At 38.4% G+C, this 18,868-nt stretch overlaps 1 protein-coding gene across 1 annotated transcript; it reads right to left on the bottom strand.

Annotated features, from left to right (window-relative positions):
• Positions 1-1,640: 1,640 nt before the first annotated feature.
• lama3 (laminin, alpha 3) lies at positions 1,641-15,416 on the bottom strand. The gene is made up of 28 exons (XM_054603183.1): positions 15,288-15,416; positions 15,087-15,203; positions 14,144-14,310; positions 13,229-13,364; positions 13,037-13,136; positions 12,828-12,944; positions 12,574-12,744; positions 12,305-12,456; positions 11,679-11,885; positions 11,411-11,562; positions 11,130-11,292; positions 10,186-10,313; positions 9,941-10,091; positions 9,701-9,805; positions 8,814-8,947; positions 8,611-8,728; positions 8,403-8,528; positions 7,430-7,563; positions 7,230-7,352; positions 7,003-7,141; positions 6,785-6,903; positions 5,714-5,894; positions 4,440-4,589; positions 4,188-4,347; positions 3,973-4,100; positions 3,765-3,858; positions 3,571-3,678; positions 1,641-2,356 (listed from the first exon to the last, which is right to left on the bottom strand). Exons 1-28 carry the CDS (start codon positions 15,402-15,404, stop codon positions 2,208-2,210), a joined length of 3,846 nt encoding a protein of 1,281 aa, XP_054459158.1. The 5' UTR covers positions 15,405-15,416; the 3' UTR covers positions 1,641-2,207.
• Positions 15,417-18,868: the final 3,452 nt, after the last annotated feature.

Here is an 18,868-nt window from a genome sequence, read left to right as displayed (position 1 = left end):
AGACAACATGTTTTTCAAACAGCACATCATGCAGGTTGAATTCAGGGTGATTGGGACATAAGGATTGATGTATTGTTATAATAAATCATATATGGTAGAAATGCTTTTACAACAATATTTCATACCATATGTATATTCTTTTGGTATTCGATATAGTATTGTGATTTTTTGTATATTATATAGGTGGAGGCTTCAAATAAGCCCAGTGGGCTTTCTGCCTCTTCCTGCACAGTAATATTATTTATCCAGGTTATGTTTTTATATTTTTCAATTGTGCAAATAAAATAAAATAAATTAAATAAACTTGGAACAGTATCACTACACAGGGTTTATTATCTTGCTGATGAGTTAAAATAAAACTTGTTTCATTGAGCCCTAGCTGTGAAGCCACATAATCCAAAATCCAATCCAAATCGCTCATAGGTGTGACATCACATAGGTGGGAGGGGCAAGCATCAAACAGGAGGTTGACCCTGAAATGCATGAGGTGAGGATAGTGACATAAGCTTCAGCTAGTTTTTATCATAAAGTCATATATTGTCATAGCTAATATACTGCTCAACCTTTGATGGGCACATGAATATGATTCAACAAAATCAGCAAAAGTGCGTTCATTTAATGTTTTTATTTAAGGAATTAAGGTTGGTTTTATTTACTCCCTGTTTAGAAACCCAGAGGACCAGAGAAGCAGAGTATATGTGTGAATTGAGGTGGGAATAGCTAGTAAATGAGTGGAACTGAAATGTATTTTCTCACATAACTATTAGGGGAAAAAGCGAAAAGAAAGACTCATTTAAAGGTAAAAAAATAAAAGACATTCTTTTTAATGTATGTCAGTGAGGAAGGTAGTGTTAACAACAGAAGTGGGGAACAAGACAAATGATAGAGGGTAATGTCCGCTAAGAATACTACAAGGATAATGTTTTAATATACTTTATACTACGGAGGCTGATGTTTTTCATGTTGCTGAACATTAAAGAAATACATTGGTGTATTTGTGAAATGTCACTGTAGAACTGTGTGTATATTTATTACTGTTTTATTTATTTATTCATGGTTTTGTTTTTTTAGGGCTGAGACTAATGTGACTGCCCCTTCTGACTGTTCCTCTTCACACTTTCGGTGAGTGAAAATCTGATTTTCTTTAAGCTGACACAGGATGCTTATTGGGAAGTTAATGGGGGTCACCATGTGTTTCATTTAGGACTGTTACATTAGATGAAGCACTCCATCTCTTGATCAAACGTAGAACAGTAGATTGATTTTTATGCCAGCTAGAAGAGTTTGGAGATGTCAAGTTGTAAAGCTGCATAAATAGCAAAATGTGTGTTTGTTCCTTTGTTTGAGCAGTGAAGTGGACCCACAGCTGTCTATCTGATATTGTTCTTAGAAAACAAAGATAGTTGGGGGTCAAAGGTCATATCAAGTTGAAAAACCGTTATGTGATGATTGAAAAAAAAAGTGGACATTTCAAATCTATATTTCAGCTCCATGTTTTATAACCAAAGTGCTTTTATTTATGTCGTTGATCACAGAAAACTACAAAATACTTTTTAATTTTCATGTTTTCTGCAAAACGCAGCAAAACTAAATGCACAAGATTAGATAATATCTAAATGCAAGATTCTTAATTATGAAATTGGATTTAATTACAAGAACCACGGACCACATTTGAATAATAATAAAATGAATTCATCAGATAATTGCCAGATAAAAATTCAGGATACAATTATTAAAACAAGAGGTCAAAGCTCTTTAGAGGTGTCACATACAGCTTGAACACTAATGTTCCAGTATCTCCTTTATATTCCCCTTTAAGTAGTTTTAAAGTACATAAAACATTAATTCAAATTTTAACAACATATGTCAAAATTTTACATTCTATATTTGTTTCTTGTGCTTTCATATTATGTGAAAATTAAATTGAATCCATGCTACTTTTATGGCTGCACCATTGTATCAAATAGAAGCTTGGATGTCTGACACTTACCCGTCTTTACAAGATTATCATTTTAAAACGAGTTACTTGGAAATTAAAAAGTCACCCGAAGACGTTGGATACAACCAACTCATGGCTTATAAGGTGAAGCAACAGTCACTCAGGTGGGCGGGGCTTATATAATAGAATTTCAAATGAATTTCTGTGGGTTTCAATAAAGCTCTCTTCAGAATATGATGGTTCTAATGGTCTGTGGGGGTTAAAAAAGTCAGTGTTTCACCCATCTGTTGATGCTGACCTGGTCGGCCAACCGGGGTCTCGTCTCAAAAGAAACAGGTTTTCCATTAAGTTTCACATTTCGTAAGCAGCCCACAAATGGTGAGGAAGGAACCGGGGCTCGGTTCTGCTTCGTTGTTCCTGAACGGAGGAAAGGAAAAGCAGAAAAAGAGAGATTTTTATCTTTTGTTTTATCTATTGTTTTTACTATTTGTCTATTATGTATATTGTGTTGCCTTTGCAATCAGAGGTGTGGACTTGAGTCACATATTTGATTACTTTGGACTCGACTTGACAAAATCAAAAAGACTTTAAAACCAATGACTCGTGTCTTCACTTGGACTCGAGCCTTTTGACTTGAAAATACTTGATAGCTTCCCCCGAATCCCAAAGATTAGAATGTCTGTTATTAAAACAGTGTGAATATTGACATTATTCATTCCCAGCAAGTCGACACTTAATTCAGTCAAGTTCAGTTCAGTCAAACTTGTTTTAACAAATAAATACAAATTTTAAGAGGCATTCATGATTTTTGTTTATTTAACACATTCTGATGATAAAATGGTATTGCATTTGGTGAGGAGTGCATTATGACTTGTTTAGAATTCAAAGTTTAGCCCTTGAGACTTAAGACCTTTACACACCAGGGGGCGATTATTTTTTCAGCGTGAGAAATTTGTACGTAAATATATTTTTCTGAACTGTTGTTCTTGTCATGATAACTTTCAAACAAGATGTATATATTACGCATCAAAAATCCACATACATTGTTTTTCGGAATGAGGTTGATTTTCCTGAACTTTCACATTGCAAAATGGCCTCAACCAATCACGTTGTGTGGAATGGACATATTCAGAATGTGCACTATGGTGTACAACAACAACAACAACAAACCAAGATGGCAAACTTTATTACTCCTGTCAACCTTGACAAAGACAGCACAGACCAGATCCACTTATTGTGTTCTTACCTTTCAAAATAAAAGCACTAGACATATACACTGACTAACTCAAATTCACTCAGAGAATTTCACTAAAAGGAAACTCAATATAACAGCTTTCAGTAGCTTTAAGCTTTACAACAGTTTACCTCAGATAAAATGTGAGACGCTGCTCTGGGTCAGTAGGCTCCCGGTAGTTTTTTCTCCCACTCCATCTGAACCTTTTTGAAAAAGTTCTGCAACTGTCGCTGTTGTTGAGACGCGAGTATTTCACATTTTCATGTTGTTTATTCACCACGCCCGTGTTTATTCGCTTTTTCTTTTCACTTGCAAAATAATGACTTGGTCCTACTTTTTCTTCTCTTTCTAGTTTGATCATGTTTTTTGTGTGTTTGATACAAATGGATGGACTTACCTCCTATGTAAAGTGTATCCAGTTTTGTCGAGGTGGACGTGAAGGGGACAGCTTTCTGCTCAGACACAGAGTCCACCACTAGTTTAATAACGTCTCGTTGTTTGGACACTGGAGGACAAAATGATTTAAAATTCATAGCTACTCACTCACAAATCATCTAGTTTGTGCAAAGTTGTCGGCATGTGAAGTCGTACCTGTAACTAGGTGAAACTTTCCATCACAGAGGCTTTTAGGAGGAGTCACTGACACACTGACAGCGACGTCACCATCTACCACTTTGACGCCCACCTGGTAAAAAGATGACAGTCACTGAACAGACTGTTTTTTGGTCCTTTGATGCAGTTGTTCTTTTGAAACTTGCTGCCTGATCCGCTGTCATAGTTCACTCTTAGAAGGGCTCACCTTGGTTTCCATTAAGAAAACATGAAATCTGGCTTTGTGTCCTCGAACATGGAACAGAAGACCTGTCAGGTGTTGAGGACGCATCTCGAAGGCCAACACAAACTGGGAGCCAACTGGGAAGTAGTTCTCTAGAGCAGAAATATTCTTTGTTAGACTCAAGGTCAGTGTTTGTTGTAACTTGCACAATAAATAAGTATCTATGATATTACTCAAACCTAGGACGATGTGACCGCCGCCAAAGTATGTCCCCATCTCTGTGAGCCCGTCGAAGCAAGGTGACGTTTTGTATCTCGCCTCGAGTTCCACGATAACTACCTCGTTCATTTTGAAGCTCCGTATACAACCGGTGACACTGTTCATCGGGATGTTGTGTCCCTGAAGGAGGACGGAGAGGAAAGAGAGTCAATATGTAAGTGAGGGACAATATGCCCGATAAAGAAACAATCTGAGTGAGATGTGATACATACTTTAATGGCTTTGCTTTTGGGATCAGCTCCCAGATAAACAGGGTTGTGCAGGTCTAAAGATGATCCCTCATCGCTGGGTAGATGTCCATCAGTCACACGGATCCCATCAACCAGCAGATGAAAAGTGCTTTTCTCCACACTGAACTCAACCTGTCACAGAGGTAAAGTGGCTTAAGAAGTGGCTTTACTTTAGCCTCTTGTTTCCCTAATATAAAGTTCGCAATACACAAAAGAACTGCATTGTCAATACATTTGTTAGGGAAATGTATTTTTCCCGGATTAAGGTTTTATTTTGATGTCTTACAAATCTGTGGAAGATGGATAGGACAAACTGATACAGGCCTTTCACGCAGGACGCCACTGTTAGTGTCCTGTGTGAAACCCAAAAACAACGTTGACTACGTTAAGTCTATAACTTAAATAACAAACATTCTTTTTTATGCCAAACCATGATATTTTTACTAAACCTAACCACGTAATTTCCTCACGGTTTTGTTTTGTTTCAACATACAACATTGACCACGTCAATAAAACAAAATACATTTCCCCTGAACGTATTTGAGAATGCAGTTTAGTTGTATGGGAACTTTATTTTGTAGGAGACAGGGTTGCTCTGTGATATTGTTGCCACAGTAACTTGGCGGGAAGTTATGTCCTCTATTTGTATTTATAAGGCTGTTCCTGGACTGCTTTTCTCTTACCTACTGACCAGAACTAGATCCTACAAAAAAGTTCAATAACATATTCTCTTTGCCCCCTGGATTTATTCCTAGTCACTGTCCCTTAAATCTGTGGTGAGCTTGGAAAAAGGGCTTTTAAGTATGTTGCTCCGTCTGCTTGGAATCAGTTGATTTATCCCCTCAATCTTGGGAAGCTGGTCTCATTGAACACATTTGCAGTGATTCGACATGACTTTGAACTCGTACATCTAGCTGGAGATGTTTTAGAAGATGAAGAATGTCTTTGGATATCATATTATTCTGTCGTTTGTTCTTTGTTTTCATTTTATATTGTTAAATGTTTGTTTTCACGTCTGCCACCGCTTTCTTAAAAAATAGATTTTTAATCTAACGAGTCTCTTACTCCTGGTTCAATAAAGGTTCAATAAAAATATAAACTATAATCTGTGAGAGACCCCAAATTACTGCTTATACCAACTAGTAAATTTGCCAACGTTATCAGTGTAAGCTACATATTTTCCATGTGAAAACGGAGATTTTGATAGGCGTATGAACAGTATCTAGTAAGGCGGGGCTTAGCCAACGGTCAGTTACTCTGTGCCAGTTCCCGTCGTTGCTCTTCTGATTGTGCTGGATGATTCTGTTTTGCCCGAGAGACATCTTGATTTTGCCGTTGGCCAAGTAGAGAGCCAGCAGAGGGATGACTCCTCTACCTGCCACGTGGAGGATCAGCCCTTTGGACGACTTGGTCTTGATGTCAAGAGAGAAGTGAGGCCTGAGACACAAGAGGAGCACAACAGTGAAGTCCCTGATACTGTTAATATGAATATCAGGGAATGAGTAGCTGGATGGATGGGTGGCTGAATTCAATAAAATAGTGAATACCTCTTACACCCAAGGCCTCTGGCACAAAGTGGAAAATTATGCCCAAAATGAATAGAGTGTATCTCTGCAACTACAAGGTCTATTTGAACAATATTGGTATCATTATAAAGGCAGTGAGATTTCTTTAAAGGTGTACATGTCCGTCTAATGAGGATGGAATACAAAATAAGCTAAAAATAAGGTATGCTTTGAGAATAAATATTACATTGTGAATCTATATATAGCATGAGCTATTTGAACAGCTCATGCCTGTATTAAAGCCCGAAGCCTTTAGGACAAGTGCAGTACTACAGTTCATCCACCTGATGGAGACATAGATGCTGTTTTCACATGGAAGGCAGAATTAAAATGCTCCTTTGTGCCATGCAAATGAATACAGGTGGCTGGAACCAACTGAAAAATGATCCAGAGATGTTGGAGTAGCCACTAGTAGTGTTGATATGCCCTTAAACACAGCTTTTGGTCACAAAACTGCAAAGATGAGCAAATGTTATGTTCTTCGGCTGGTAGTTCAGTGAGCTTTGGTTGTAGAGTGATCAAACTTATACCGTTGGAATCTGTGAAGCCTCACCTTTCATAGTGAAGTTCATACTGTTTGTGAAGGTAGCATGAAGTAGCAACATTGGCTACGCCAGCATTTGTCGGTTTTTGCTGTGTGCTCATTTAGTTGCTCATTTAGAGTTGGAGCTGTGCTTCGTTTTCGTAAAAAAAAAAATATCATGACCTTTTAGCAAAGCTTCTGCTAGGACAAGGGTTTTTTCAATGTTTATATATAATTACCTGTTATTGAGGTCCTGTTGTGGCAGAGAGTAGCTGAGCCAGCTGTTGTCCTCAGAGAGCTGGTATTCATCACGATGAGCTCGACGGTATTTACACCGACTGCCTGCCGGAGCCTGAATCTAACACACAGCAGAGAAATGACCTTCATCTCCCTCTAATTACAAAAGCAGTGGGTAAATTAGTATGGTGCTGTAGAAATAATGACTTGTTGAGCTCACAGGTTTGTGTTGCTTGGGCCTTTTGAACAGGGGTGCTGGTAGAAGCTCAGTGTCAGGTGGTGGATGGAGGCTGCACCGTCCAAGAATTAGGTCTCCCGACAATGAGCTTAGATCAGCAGGTATGAAGCTCTGTTCGGGGCTAAATAAACATAAAGTCATGTTATTAAAGGAGAGACAAATATCTGTATTAGAGCAGTTGTTGCTTTAAAAAAAAATGTTTTCCAAACCTCCTTGTGTAAAGGTTCGAGATGCAGCCTCTAAATTTCCCTCCTTGCAATTTTTGATCCACTTGCTTGATATGAGCTGATTGTCCATGAATCACTTTACCATTATCGATGCTGAGCTCCAACCTGGAAAAAAAAATTCAGACGGCTTCAGTAAAGCTTTTTTAAATGAGATAAAGGTACAAAAATAGAACGTATCTTACCCTGTTGCCCTCTTCACTGCAGATAAGTAGTGCCAGAGTCCATCGCTGTACCTTTTATTGGACCTCAAGGTATAATTATCACTATTAAATACTACAAAGCCATCAGCCAGGGACAACTGGGTAGATGTGGAGCCCTGCAGAATATGACAGAATACTAATAGAGCCATCATGATCTTTTGCTTTTGATTATTTTTTAAAGGAGCAGTGTGTAAGATTTAGTGGCATCTAGTGGTGAGGTTGTAGATTGCAACCATCTAAATACCCCTCTGCTCAGCCCTCCCTTTCCAAGCCTGTTATCTTTAGGATTTTATTACTACTAGGAGTTAGTCTTTTTAATACTCTGCTCTTCTACATGACTTAGTAATTGCTTTTAACACACATATAGTTTTTTATAAAACAAATACATTCAGAACAGGATAAGAATTTTTACTTAAATATAACTAAATATTATTTATAGAGCAGCAACAGTTATGTTTACAACAGCAACTCTCTATTTAAAGTCATTAATATCTCACTGGATCTAATCTAAAATGTTCAAAATAAGAAATCACAATTTTGAGTTTAGTTTTAGTATAAAGAATAAAAAGACACAAACACCATTTAGATTCAGGCATTCTTGCAGCATGCTAAAATATTTCACTTAAACATTAAAATGTATTTATACAAAACACCAGTAACCTTGAGGCTTATCAATACTCTGGTATTTAATTATTAAGCATCAGGGTCCGTTTAAAAAACAAAGTTCTAGTACACATTTCTTCCTTCTGATAATGTAAAAACGCAAAAATCTCTCTCTTATATACATAATACATACATAAATGGCTTTTTCTAGACTAACGGAATCACAACGATTCTCAGTTTCAGGGATTATAAACTGATTAAAACTATTATAAATATTGTATTCCATTTCTGCCAATTTATTCCCCCTAAATGTTACACACTGTTCCCTTTAATCAGGATGGTCATGGTTTACCTGAGAGCTGCTCATGAGCAGACCTCCATGTCTGACTTCGCTCTTGAAGCCCAGAGAGACTCTGATTGGCTGTTCGCTCCAGGAATCAACAGACAGAGCTGAATGCAACGTAGCTGAGCGAACACCCTGCACGGGCCAGAAACACACCAGTATTACATTATATTTTTGCATGAAGCAGCCATGAATCCATCTCTTCTTGCTACTTTACCAGTAGTGAGACTGGACATCCGTCAATGACACCAATCGTCCTGTTGTACTCAACGGCCTCAGCATCGGCTATCAGTTGATCCACACATCCTCTCAGCGGTGGAGCGGTGATGTCGTGTCTGAGATTAAAACAAGTAAATAGATAGAAAACTGGCTAATCTGACGAGCTAAAGCTGTGAATGCTACACTTGTCTGTTTTGTTACCTCTGTCTGAGCTCTGCTGGGAGACCCCCGATGTAATAGCTGGTGTAGTTTGTTGGATTGTGATTGGTGGAGATCTTCTGTGGTCCGTAGTGTAAAATAAACCGGTCTGCAATAGTGATGGCAAAGTTTTTGTCCTGAGACGGGACACGTTGTTTTAGTTTAAAATGGAACAAGAACAAGAATTCAGAAAGATTGCAGTGCTTGATATTCATTATCTCCGACAGGCATAAGCTGTATAGAGATCATGTGTCTGTCTGTCTGGCTGTCTGTCTACGGCTAATCTCCCATACTACTGGACCCATCAGCCTGATATTTCTTGTGCTCCTTTATGACTGTATTCTGAAGGACCTCTTGTTGTTGAAGTGATTCACAATTTTTTGAAAATCTATTTTTTATCGACTGTTTTATATCGTCATTTAAGCGCCGACTCCTTTTAAAAGTTGTTTGCTTGTCAACTTGCGGATAGACCTTACTAAGCATGAATTTACACTTTTTACAAATCATTGTGTAGTTATTTTAGCACCCTTTTTATCTGTTTATTGCAATTAAATCACACCAAAATCTGTTTATTTTGAGAGACTGCTGTAATAAACTAGCTTTGAATATAAAGTGATCTCGGTGAAATAAACTGGGCATCCTCTGGATGATGTTATTAACACAGTCACAACGAATCTTGGACTTCCACAACATGTAAAAAGCAGCAATAGTGGCTATTGCTAGTGGCACGGTTGATGAAACTTTGTTGGTATCTACATGGAGGTAAACCGCAAATAAACACAAATTATCCCACGGTCAGACTTGTGCAAGTAACAAAAGACTAAAACTTCGACACACCTGGAGGAGATCTGCACTTTTCTAGTTTTGTAAAGTATTTTAGATCATCTTACAAATAGAGACACTCTTTCATAACTCTGAACTCTGAGCGCTCGACCTGCTTGCTGTCCTTGAAGCACCAGGAAGCCTCGCTTCAGAAACACACAGAAAAAAGACTCCTGTAGCAGATAAAACACAAGATCATGTCAAATGTTAAGTACCACATGGACATTTTCTTTTTGTAGAGCACAAAGCTGATATCAGTAAGTATTTGACTGGTACAAATCTGTTAAACTCAATTAAAAACATCATACTTCATTTCCGATGAAGAACAACAAGGCGTCTGTCTCTCGGCTGTTTGTGTGAAACATAAAACGTCTTCTCTTCGTCTTGTGCGGCTCCTTAATGAACGCCATGCGGTAACCTGTTCCTTCGTAATAACCAGACACCTCTGACTGGGGAATCCTAAACAATTAAAGAAGGACTTAATCCTGTTTTGAGCGTTTCTTGTCATTGTACCAACACACCTCTGTAAACGGTTTAGCTTTTTGAAACTTACTTCACAGCAGGCTGCTTTGCCTCCATATTGACTGCTCGCTTATAGTTGAAGAGGCAAACAGGATTGTCGTTGATGTAGGAGAGTTTCATTGCTCCTCTGTACTTTGGGAAATGCAGCTCAACTGGAGGCTACAAGAATCAAAAGAAGTGGACAACTGTAGTTCAAACAAATCTATTTTGGTTCATTTGTGATCGTCCATAATCAAGAAAAAAAATACAAGAAAAGTTAGACATGATAAAAATGTAAAAATAATAATAATAGCATTTACATTTAGTGATTTGAAATTATGGGATATCAAATCAATAATATGACTTGCTAACAGGCGTCAACTTCCGGTTCGGAAAGTGAAGCCAATGCTGAAGTTTCTTAAAGCTGCATTCTCTCTAATGTCCATCAGGGGGCGACTCCTCTGGTTGTATAGAAGTCTATGAGAAAATGACTCTACTTCTCTCTTGATTTATTCCCTCAGTAAACATTGTAAACATGAGTTTATGGTCTCAATCTCTAGTTTCAAGTCTTCTTCAATACAGCATGATGTTCATTTAGTAAATGATGCTCCATTTAGAGTCAAACAGACCATAAAGCAGGGGATGCTTTAGGGCGGGGCTACTGTGATTGACAGGTCGCAATCATGATGGCAACAGACAAATACTATGCAAAACCATGGACAGCAAACCACTGATGTGATGTCACGATGGCTACGTTCACTTCTTATACAGTCTATGCTTGTTTAATCACAATTTAGATACTACAGTAAGTAAGTCGTAAACTCTTAGATGCTAAGCCAAAAGTCTGAGATAGTAAATTAGATTATGAAATATCAAGTCAAAATGATGACCTTTGTCAAGAGACTTTGCAATTCCCACTGGGTACCAATTCTAATGAATAAAAGCATTGTCTGTTTCTACCAGTGTGAAAATCAAATACATGCAGTGACTCATTACCGTAAAGTTGTCCGGATAGCCGCCCACGTAGAAGACAACACCGTCTGGATCCAGTTCGAGAACGCCGATGGTTGTGTTTGGAAGGTTACGTTTAGGAGAGAGGCTGACTGGGTTCTGTGAGGTGAAGTTCTTTGTGATGTTGACTTCAGCATCTTGGTAAACTCTGCAAGAAAAGTTGACTCAGAGAAGTAATCTGTTCATCAGGAGGGAACGTAAAGCGTGGTACTTTTCCATAAAAGATAGAAAATCCATGTTTACTTTCTCCCATGTGCATGAAGTACCTGTGGAAGATAACCCTGTCAAAGTCTGAGGAGTTCACGTTGGTGGTCGTTTTTATTTGGCTGGTTTCCACTTCATTGACAACTCCACCCAACTTGTAGACACAAATCAACACATTTCTTCTGATAGCCATCCCAATGAAGTCTCCGGAAGCCTGAAAATGAAAGAGCATGACAAATAAATATATATTTAAAAATGACTTAAGAGTTTATGTTATCTGTAATGCAGAAAGATGCATCATTCTGTATTTTAGGAGGGAGGTTCACTCACATCCTTATTGCCCAGGTAGAAAACAAAGAAGCTGGCGTCTCTGTTTTTGTTCTGGCGTCGCATTCGTCTGAAGTCGGCCTCGGAGGGATTGTTTTCATGGAGATTGAGAAGCAGATCGACGGCTGTAAAAGCTTTTAGGTCTTCCAGGTTTGTCGGAGGACGAAGCTCAACGTGACCTTTTCCGTCGAAAGTGGTGGCAACTGAGATCTGTGAGAAGATCAGTCGAAGTGGAAATTATTAGTATATGGATCAATGAAAAATATGTTTTGTTGCATTTTTTTTGTTAATAGTTTTGAGTTTTAGCCACTAGGGGGCAGTGGAAACAAGCTGTGAACCTTACACTGACATATTAACACCCTTTAAGTTGATATGGCAAACAGTTGCTTCTTTACAGATCTAACAGATACAACGCTTTTAGCTTGTTTTTGGTCTCCAACTCTTGAGGAAAAATCTGGCTCATTAGCAGCCAAATGCTCCATTATGTTCACCAGCTTGTTGCTAACTTTTAGCAACAAATCCAGGTGACAATTTAGTCATTTGTGCCCGCAAGAGGTTATTTAATCTCTTGTTAATATAAATTAAAGCTGGCAGGCAAGAAACATCAAGTTAAGTTAGGAATACATCACCCTATTAACAAAGTTCCTTGTCTCCTCTATCACATCCTTGGTTCTCCTGATGTTTTCTGTCATGTTGCCACTAGGAGGCGCCTTCACACTGAGAGCCTCAACTTGTGTGATTTTGTTTTTCAATGCAGGGAGAGCCGAGCTCCATTTCTTCACTGAACAGACACAGAAAACAAACTGAACAAAATTAAATATATTCCAGCTGCACGTTGACATTTAATGCATTTAAAAAGCCTAAAAAACATGGTTGATTTTTGTCATTAAATACTCACATGCCTGCTCTGCATCGACCAACACATCATGTATATTCCCGCTGACGTTGGTCAAAGTTATTCTCTCCACTTCCTGTCCAATATTCCTCAGTCTCTCTGTTATATTAGTGACTGTGGAGTTGGAGGCCGAGGCATCTGTCTTTGCAGATTCTATCAGGACGTCTGTGCCATCTGAAATCAAAAAGGGTTTGCAGTGATCCACTGTGACGCAGAAAATACAGTGTAATATTTTTCCTGTCAAGTGATTCACCGACCTCCTTTGATCTTTTTGAGGTCGTCACTGACGGTTGAGATGTCCGTTCTCAGTGTTTCTGCTTTTTCCTTCTGCTTATTCACTCGATTTTTGAGGGTGTTCATTGTATGTGACAGAACTGTTTGAAAGAAATCAAAAATATTTCACTTTTGTGCGTTCTTAATTAATATAATGTATCTGACTAGAAACTAAAAATGCTGCTTTACTCACCTTTAAGGTCACTCTGAGTCTCGCTGGCTTCTGTGCGTAAATGAGTTGAATTATCTTTTAGTCCTTCAGCCCTGTTGACCAGACCTCCCTCCTTCACATCCTAATAAATAGAATCAGCATCAAAATATTATTTTTGATAGATGTTTCTATTATTTAACATTCAGGTTACATTACTAAAAGCACCTGGTTTACCTTTAAGGCTTCATCAGCAGCCTCTCTGGACTGATTTGCTGCCATCTCTGCCTCTTCTACAGCGTTTATGATTCCGTTATAAGCTCCTTCACCCGGCACACTGAGCGGTTCAGTACTCGTAGCATTCTGAAGCATTCTGCAATAACATTTCACACAATATTAATGTCAAAAGTATCTTCAGTGATCATTTAAATCAAAGTTAGGCAACAATAGGCACTGGTGGGACGCGGTAGCTAAAGGCTAGTATGAGAAACTTTTATTTTGTGTTGATTTTGGCGGTCCCTGTGGAATAAAGTGGTAGTGTTTCCGAGCACCAGAGTCCCTTTAGAAAACCTCTCATTTTACTGCAGCAGTGTCTGACTGTCCTCCTGGCCAGAGGAGGACATGCTGCTGCTGTTTTCCTAAGGATGGCATCCTTCTTTTATAGGGCTTTCATATATAATTACAATTTCCTGATTAGGGCTGCCCCCTCTGAATCGATTAGTCGATTAATCGGTTGTTTTGGTCTGAGTTGGTTCAGATTCCTTCAGATGATTAGTCGTTTTTTTCTTTGGTAAACAAAAGATTTAAAATGGTGCTTTTGTGTGATTCTTTGTGGAGAAATCCAATTTTGTAGATCTGTTTGATTTAATAGATAAGTCAATAAAATCTAATGAGTGTTAGTCGACTAAGAATTTATTTGGTTGAGGACAGCTCTAGTCCTGATATCGGGAGAAAAAAGTTTTTTTAAATGTTGCTATGCACTATATGGATAGATAAAATAACAAAATCTTTACAGATTGATGTGCTGTTTATAATCAAATAAACCCTAATGTTGATTTGGCACAATGATAACAGGTCAATTAAAAAAAATGGGACTTCATATCACAAATATTGCCGAGCACTGATCTAAATGATCCTCTGTTCCAAACTCACTGCTGAAGTTCTGCCGTCGCTCTGATGAGCTCCTCTGTCTGCTCCTCTGTCTGCTCCTCAGCTTTAGTAATCATATCCATCTTTGTAGTCCTTTGGAAAATGTTGTTTTGCTTCTTAAAGAGTTCCATCTTGGCACCGTCTAGCTGAGCCGCATGATTCTCAAATTCCTGAAAATTACACACAATAAATTGAGTTTGTACTAGTGAATTGGCAAAACCAAGCTTTTCAAATTTTTCTTCTGTTAACGATACTGATACAGATCATTTCTTAAATAGGTATTTTTTCGAAAAATCACAAATGGCATATACTGGCCATTATTAACAAATTTATTACAAAAGCAAATATGAGTTAAATGAAATAAAAAGGTTTGTGATGCTAAATTCAGTTTTTTATAGAAACTCTCAGGGTGTGTTGTGTTGTTTGAAGATGTTACTTGTGTAGCCATGACTTATGTTGCGCCTATACTTTAAAATAGTAATAAAATAACATCGGGGGCTATGTAGTCTGCACCAAGATGGTGAAAACTTTATTCCTCAAAAATGACAGTCCTTTCTGTTCTAGCCTTCACAATAAACACGTAACTCAGAGCATTCACTTAGCAACTCAACAAAATAGCTTACATTTGTGTTGCTTTTTTTTTTTGCACTTTAATGTTACAACTAGTCCTGTTGTATGTTCATCTAGAGGTGAAAAGAAGCACCACACCAAACCACTTTGTTTGATGTGGATGTGTGCGACTGGTTCTGATGTCTGATTGGTTTCCACAGTCATGTGACTCGGGCCAGCTAAATATGTCAGGGCTGTTTTGGCAAAAACATTACACAAAAGTAGTTGAAAGGTTTGGAAGTGAGTAAATCACCCACGTTTGTATTTTTATAATTTTTACTATCGATATTTCTTTAAAGGAATCCTGTAATCATGGCATTAAAAGATGCCTGCTTACCTTTTTATTTTCCTCAAGCATTAAAAAGATGTCGGTGATATTCTTCAGCAGATCTTCAGTCATTTCCGTCAGGGGAAACAGCGTACTTTGTTCTCTCTCCAGCTGAGTTTGAAGATTCTGGAAAATGATGAAGATAGAGAGTTGAAAACATTGGATTGAGAAGAGTGCGATAGAACAAACGCCAGCTGTGTTTCTCTTCACCTCCAGATGTTGTAGAGCAGTCTGACCCTTCAGGTTTAGGCCCCTTGTCATGTTGACTCTGTCCTCTGCGTCTGAGAGCAGCTCGGCCGCCGCCATCAGAGAAGAGTCTGAGTCCATCAGAGAGCCTGCAGTCTGATTTATTACAGCCTGGCTGGTTTCCACAAGATCTGCTGTGTTCCACACTGAGGAGAACACACAGACTTTGGATTTAACATGTAGAGATAAATACACAATCCTTAAAGGGCCAGTACGTAGCATTTAGAGTAACATATTAGCAGAAATGGAGTGTTATATTCATAACTATGTTTTCATTAGTGTTTAATCGTCTGATGCTAAGAATCGTCATGTTTTCTTTAGCTTAGAATGAGCCCTTCATTTCTACATATGGAGCAGGTCTTCTACACAGAGTCACTGAGGGTCGCAACCCCTGGTGTTGCCGAGTTAAGCCAATGAATAAGCGTCTTGAAACCTGCATTCTCTCTACTGTCCATCAGGGGGCGTCCAGTCTTTATGCTAAGCTAAGCTATTTTCCTGGAGCTTCATATTTATCGTACAGATGTGAGGGTGGTATCGTTCTTCTTGGTTAACTCTGAAAACAAAGAAACCAGTTCGTGGACTGAGAAATCTGAGAATTCAAAATCAACTTTTTTTCTTTTTTAATTATTGTCATTTTAAATTCAGGACATTTAAGCACCGGTGAGAAGGCTACAAATATTTAATTCTGCAAATCTAGATGAGAAGTGTTTGTTATCATGCAGCTTTAAAAGTTGTCAATTGGTGCTAGCGGCCTGTCCTCCATGTGAAGTTCCCTCTTCTTCACATCACTGTGAAGTCAATGTGGTTTGCACAAACACCAGGTGTACCATTTTACTCATACTGAACATAATCTCTATGCCAGAAAGCAACCAGTGAATACATTTATTTTTATTAATTTTTTTAAATCTCACATTTGTGTGCGTCCTCCTGCTCTCTGCCAGCCTCGTCTCTCTGAGCGTTGCATCCTCTCTCTCTTATTTCCTGCACGATGCGCTGAGCCTCCTCCATCATCCCGGCTTTGTCGTTTTCAGAGGAAGCGACAGACTCTCCAGGTTTCACCTCAGTTTGCTGCTTTATCAAATCTGACAGACCACAATAACAGAAACGCTGATGTCAATGTTACGTCTGTGACTCACTTTGAATGATCTCACGACTTCTTTAACACATATATATTGTAATAATATCAACTGATGTACCTTGTATTTGATTCTGAGCTTCAGCTTCGGAGAGAAGATCCTCTGCCTTTAACTTTGTTCCATTCACATACTGCAAGAACTTCTCCAGATCTGATTCAGATTCAAGTGTCTGGAAAGTTGATAATATTGTAAAATTGTGCCATGTATTTTTAGAACAGATTATGTACATTCATTTATTACATTCTGCACTAATTAGTTCATAAATCTCTGAAAGGTTAAGATGTTCTTTATGGTTCATTGCTCTCTGTCGTATGCGATTTTATCGGTTTATAAATCAACCTCCTGCAGAATTCAAATTCACATTTAAAATTTTATTTAAAAAAGCTCCTGATGGAGTTTCAGTTTGATTAACTGAGGAAAATTCACTCCAGGTACCGTGTCAGTCAGTTGACTTAAGTCTTCTCTGACAAAATCCACATCTGCCTCCAGCTGTTCAACCCCTGGGTCCAGGAGTCTCACAGCAGTGCTGAACCTCCCACCCAGAATCTGGAAAACAGAGGAAGTGAGGAGAACTCTGAAGTCTAAACAAGGAGAAAGATTATTGTAAGATAATTGTAATAGCATTTCCGATTCTGTGCGTGTCTTAAAACCCGCATTCTCTCTCCTGTCCATCAGGGGGCGACTCCTCTGGTTGTATAGAAGTCTATGAGAAAATGACTCTACTTCTCTCTTGATTTATTCCCTCAGTAAACATTGTAAACATGAGTTTATGGTCTCAATCTCTAGTTTCAAGTCTTCTTCAATACAGCATGATGTTCATTTAGTAAATGATGCTCCATTTAGAGTCAAACAGACCATAAAGCAGGGATGCTTTAGGATGGAGCTACTGTGATTGACAGGTCGATACCAGAGCCGGCATTAACACGGTTTTGAATTTGCGGCTCACATGACCACAGTCTTGGAAATTAAGTTGGTTACAATCTGCAACCAAATCACGAGATTACACCGAATCCTACACACTGTGTCTTCAAAGGACCGTTCATAACTACACACAGAGATACCTCAATCCTGCATCAACTGCACCTTGGTTTCAGAGACGTTACCCTCCAGGTCGCTCAGTCTGAAGAGTGAAACAGAACCAACAGTGAAGTTCTGCAGCTGCTGTTTCAGCCGAGCCAGGAGGTCGTCCATCTTTTCCAGGTCGACCAGCAAGGCGACCGGACAGCTGTCACATTCTGTCAGTGGACACAAGCAGAGGATTAAACGCTATAATAGAATATATGTCACTTTTTATGTCATAATTTATGTTTATTCATGTCAAAAGATGAATGTAAGATGAATTATCAGCTCAAACTCACCGTGGCAGTGAGCGCCACGGCTGCTGTTACCAGATGTGCTGCACTCTAATGAAAGAAAAAAGGTTATTTAAGTGGGTCTCATTACATGAAGGTCAGGTTATTTATGAGCAGCTTTACTCAGCCTGTGGCAACAATATACAACAGTATTATTGTCTGAGAAAAAAACTCCTCAGCTCCGGCTTTGAGATTACAAATTTGTAGCAGAAAGCCTGCGTTACAAACTAAAATATGCAACCAAAAAGATTGGTGTAGTAAATGTAGTCTCACATGTTTTTGGAGGTTAACGCCTACTGGGGACCAAAAGTTAGGATGTCTCCGCCTCTGCAACTTTGAATTTGATCAAGTTTTTTGTCTAACATTAAAGGTATACTATGCAGGATTATTTTGAAGCGAACAATGTACACACTCATACAAAAGTAATCCCTCTTATATATTACTTATGACCCACTAAAGGTGTGTGGCAGTGTCTGTATCTGCAAAGACACAGCCCTCAATATGGATTTTCTTATTAAATGTCCGTCCGCTCCATTAACATAAACGCAAAATCTCAGGAATGCCTTGAGTGACTTTCTTCAAATTTGGCAAATATTTCAACATGGACTTAAGGATGAAATTATTAGAATTTGGTGGTCAAAGATCACTGTGACCTCACAAACACATTTCACATAACTCAAGAATTTAAATGCTAATTATGACAATTTCACACAAACGTCTAATAGGATAAAATGAAGTGCTGTTATTTGCACAGACGTGGATGCAAACTGCAATTTAACTGGTTGATTGACGCACACAACCGCAATGTGTTGTTGAGGATTGGCCAACTTTGAATGTTGTGTTTACAAACAGTAAGCAACAGTTCTTGCATTTTATACCTTTAAATCAACTACCCCTTCAAAACATGGTTACTATAAGAAATTGTAATAATTACACAAATGAGGAAAACTTTCTTATTCTTATTTCTTGAATTGAAAGACGATTCTATTAAACCTTTATTCATATGTATTTCAGTGAAAATGTATATTTACCTCCAGTCAGAGAATCACAAATGTTC

This window comes from Anoplopoma fimbria, chromosome 8 (genome assembly GCF_027596085.1).
Source record: "Anoplopoma fimbria isolate UVic2021 breed Golden Eagle Sablefish chromosome 8, Afim_UVic_2022, whole genome shotgun sequence".
NCBI classification, from domain to species: domain Eukaryota; kingdom Metazoa; phylum Chordata; class Actinopteri; order Perciformes; family Anoplopomatidae; genus Anoplopoma; species Anoplopoma fimbria.
Note: the sequence above shows the minus strand (reverse complement) of the source record. Positions and strands in the feature narration are given on the sequence as shown.